Source organism: Nicotiana attenuata, chromosome 9 (genome assembly GCF_001879085.1).
Source record: "Nicotiana attenuata strain UT chromosome 9, NIATTr2, whole genome shotgun sequence".
NCBI classification, from domain to species: Eukaryota; Viridiplantae; Streptophyta; class Magnoliopsida; order Solanales; family Solanaceae; genus Nicotiana; species Nicotiana attenuata.
In genome coordinates, this window is record NC_031997.1 from 33,961,150 (window position 1) to 33,963,285 (window position 2,136).

Genomic DNA, 2,136 nt, shown 5'->3' on the forward strand with positions numbered 1-2,136 from the left:
GTAAGTCATTTTCAACCTGATATTCTTCGAGTAGAATATCCCACTCTTCCTTTTCCTTTTACAACTTGTTATATTCTTAAAGTTGGGTCTCCAAGTTTTTCTTCTCCCATTTAGTCTTCTTGAGTTCATCAAAGATTTTTCTCATATCTTCTAAATCCTGTTCTACAATATTTTAAAGTCCATTACATTTATCATAGTCATGAGATCTTACCTCACTTGTTTAAATTGGGGACATAAAGCAGTTGCTTGTAGATTTCTCATGATCGTTGTCTGATATATCTTCATCACTCCAGGCACCAAAAGATTTTTCTTTTCTCACTTGTCTCACTTCGTGCCATGAAACAAAGGTTGGCAGATCCACTATGATTTTTATCTGGCATATATTCATCACTCTATATGCTGGAAGATTTTCTCTTCCGATTTCCCTTGGATAGTTTCCTTTTTAGTTCTGGACAATTGGCTTGGATGTGACCATAATTTCCGCATTTATAGGATTTTCTATCGTTGTTTTTCTACTCACTTATTTCATTACCTTTTCTAGAACTTGATTTGACTCTTCCATTTTTCTTGCTTCTTCGCGTCGTGTTAGAGACAACTCTAGAAAATAATGCAATATCATCTTGATGTTTGTCTCCTTCTTCTTTGGCTTCACTTTCAGACTCAGCAATAGTTGATTTAAAAGCAGCACTCTTTTTCTTCTCTTCATATTCATGCTTTTAGAGATGGTTTTGCTCAAAGTCCGTAAGGTCTCCACGAAGTTCATCATATGATAGTTTGTCGAGATCTCCGTATTCAAGAGCAACAACTTTTGGTTGCCATAAAGTGGGTAAACTTCTTAGAATCTTTCTGACTTGTTCACCACTTGAATATGCTCTTCCAAAGGATTTTAGATCTTCAACTATTTTGCTAAATCGGCCAAACATGTCTTCAATGGATTCATCATCCTTCATTTGAAACGACTAATAATCACGAATCAGACGGTTTATCCTTGTCTCTTTTACTTTACCGGTACCTTCATAGGTAACTTCAAGTTTATCCCACATTTCTTTAGCTGTGTCACAACTTGATATTCTCTCAAATTCTTCTCCGCTTATAGCATTGTATAATAGGTTGTTTGCTTTTGAATTTATCTGCACGATCACCATATGCTCATCAGTATAATCATCAATATCAAGGGTTTCAGTAGATACCTGTCCTTCTGGTTTCTTTTTTGGTTTTGACTGTAGGAGAGGAAAGTCACCCTTCTTAGTGACTCGCCATACTTTGACATCATAAGATTTGATGAAAGCTTCCATTCAAACTTTCCAATGAGTGTAATATTGTCCGTTGAAGTATGGTGGTCTTAATGTAAAAGTCCGCTCTTGGAGTAAGGATCCGATAACAGTGTGTGCTGACATGATCTTTTCTCACTTGCTGTTAAGCAAAAGTAAAAATGTGAGACCTTCTCTAATACAAATTGAAAGTACAAGATGGGGGTGAGTTGTAGCCTTTTTAAATTTCTGGTCGACTACTCTTAAGACCTAGTTGACTTATGCGGAGATAGCCTGCACCAAAACTGTTAGTACTTCAATTAAAACAAATACTACTCACAACAAACAGTAAAGGTGTATAATAAAATATGGGAGCAGTAAAATAAATGACACCAGGAATTTTATACTGGTTCGGAACCAATGTGGTATCCTAATCCAGTCTTCTTGGGTTGAAAGGATGTTATCTCTTGAGCTCTTTGTAATTTGGGTTAAGTAAAACTTGTGTGATTTTCAATGATCACCACAAACGTTTACAGGATTGGTTTTCACTCGCTCACCAACAACGGACAAGGGTTAGTTTTCACTCGCTCACCAACAACGACCCTTTTGTTTTCACTCGTTCGTCTAAGAAACGAACAATGACACACTACCTCTCAAATATTTTTCTCTCTCTCTTCTCTCTTTTGTGTACATAGTAAATCTAAAAGTGAATTACAATGCTTGTTAAGAGTAGAACAAAGAACTTGTAGTTGGGTAGACAATTGTATAGAAGGTTGCGTATCTGCTTCTTTCCCAGTCTCTCGTTTTTATAGTCTTCGATTGATTTTGACCGTTGGGATTGATTTTGCTGATCCCTTGATTTCGATAATATTCAATCAGAAGATTT

General features: G+C 36.1%; 1 protein-coding gene across 1 annotated transcript; it reads right to left on the bottom strand.

The window, feature by feature from the left end:
- Positions 717-1,295, bottom strand: LOC109232643. Its single transcript, XM_019398398.1, has 2 exons — positions 1,002-1,295; positions 717-944 (listed from the first exon to the last, which is right to left on the bottom strand). Exons 1-2 carry the CDS (start codon positions 1,293-1,295, stop codon positions 717-719), a joined length of 522 nt encoding a protein of 173 aa, XP_019253943.1.

What these genes read in the sequence shown, in the direction of transcription:
- LOC109232643 (XM_019398398.1), bottom strand. Translation starts at nt 1,295, where the DNA reads ATGGAAGCTTTCATCAAATCTTATGATGTCAAAGTATGGCGAGTCACT. An exon ending in CCTATGAAGGTACCGGTAAA is followed by an intron (nt 945 to 1,001) that starts GTAAAAGAGACA and finishes TTTCAAATGAAG; the next exon opens with GATGATGAATCCATTGAAGA.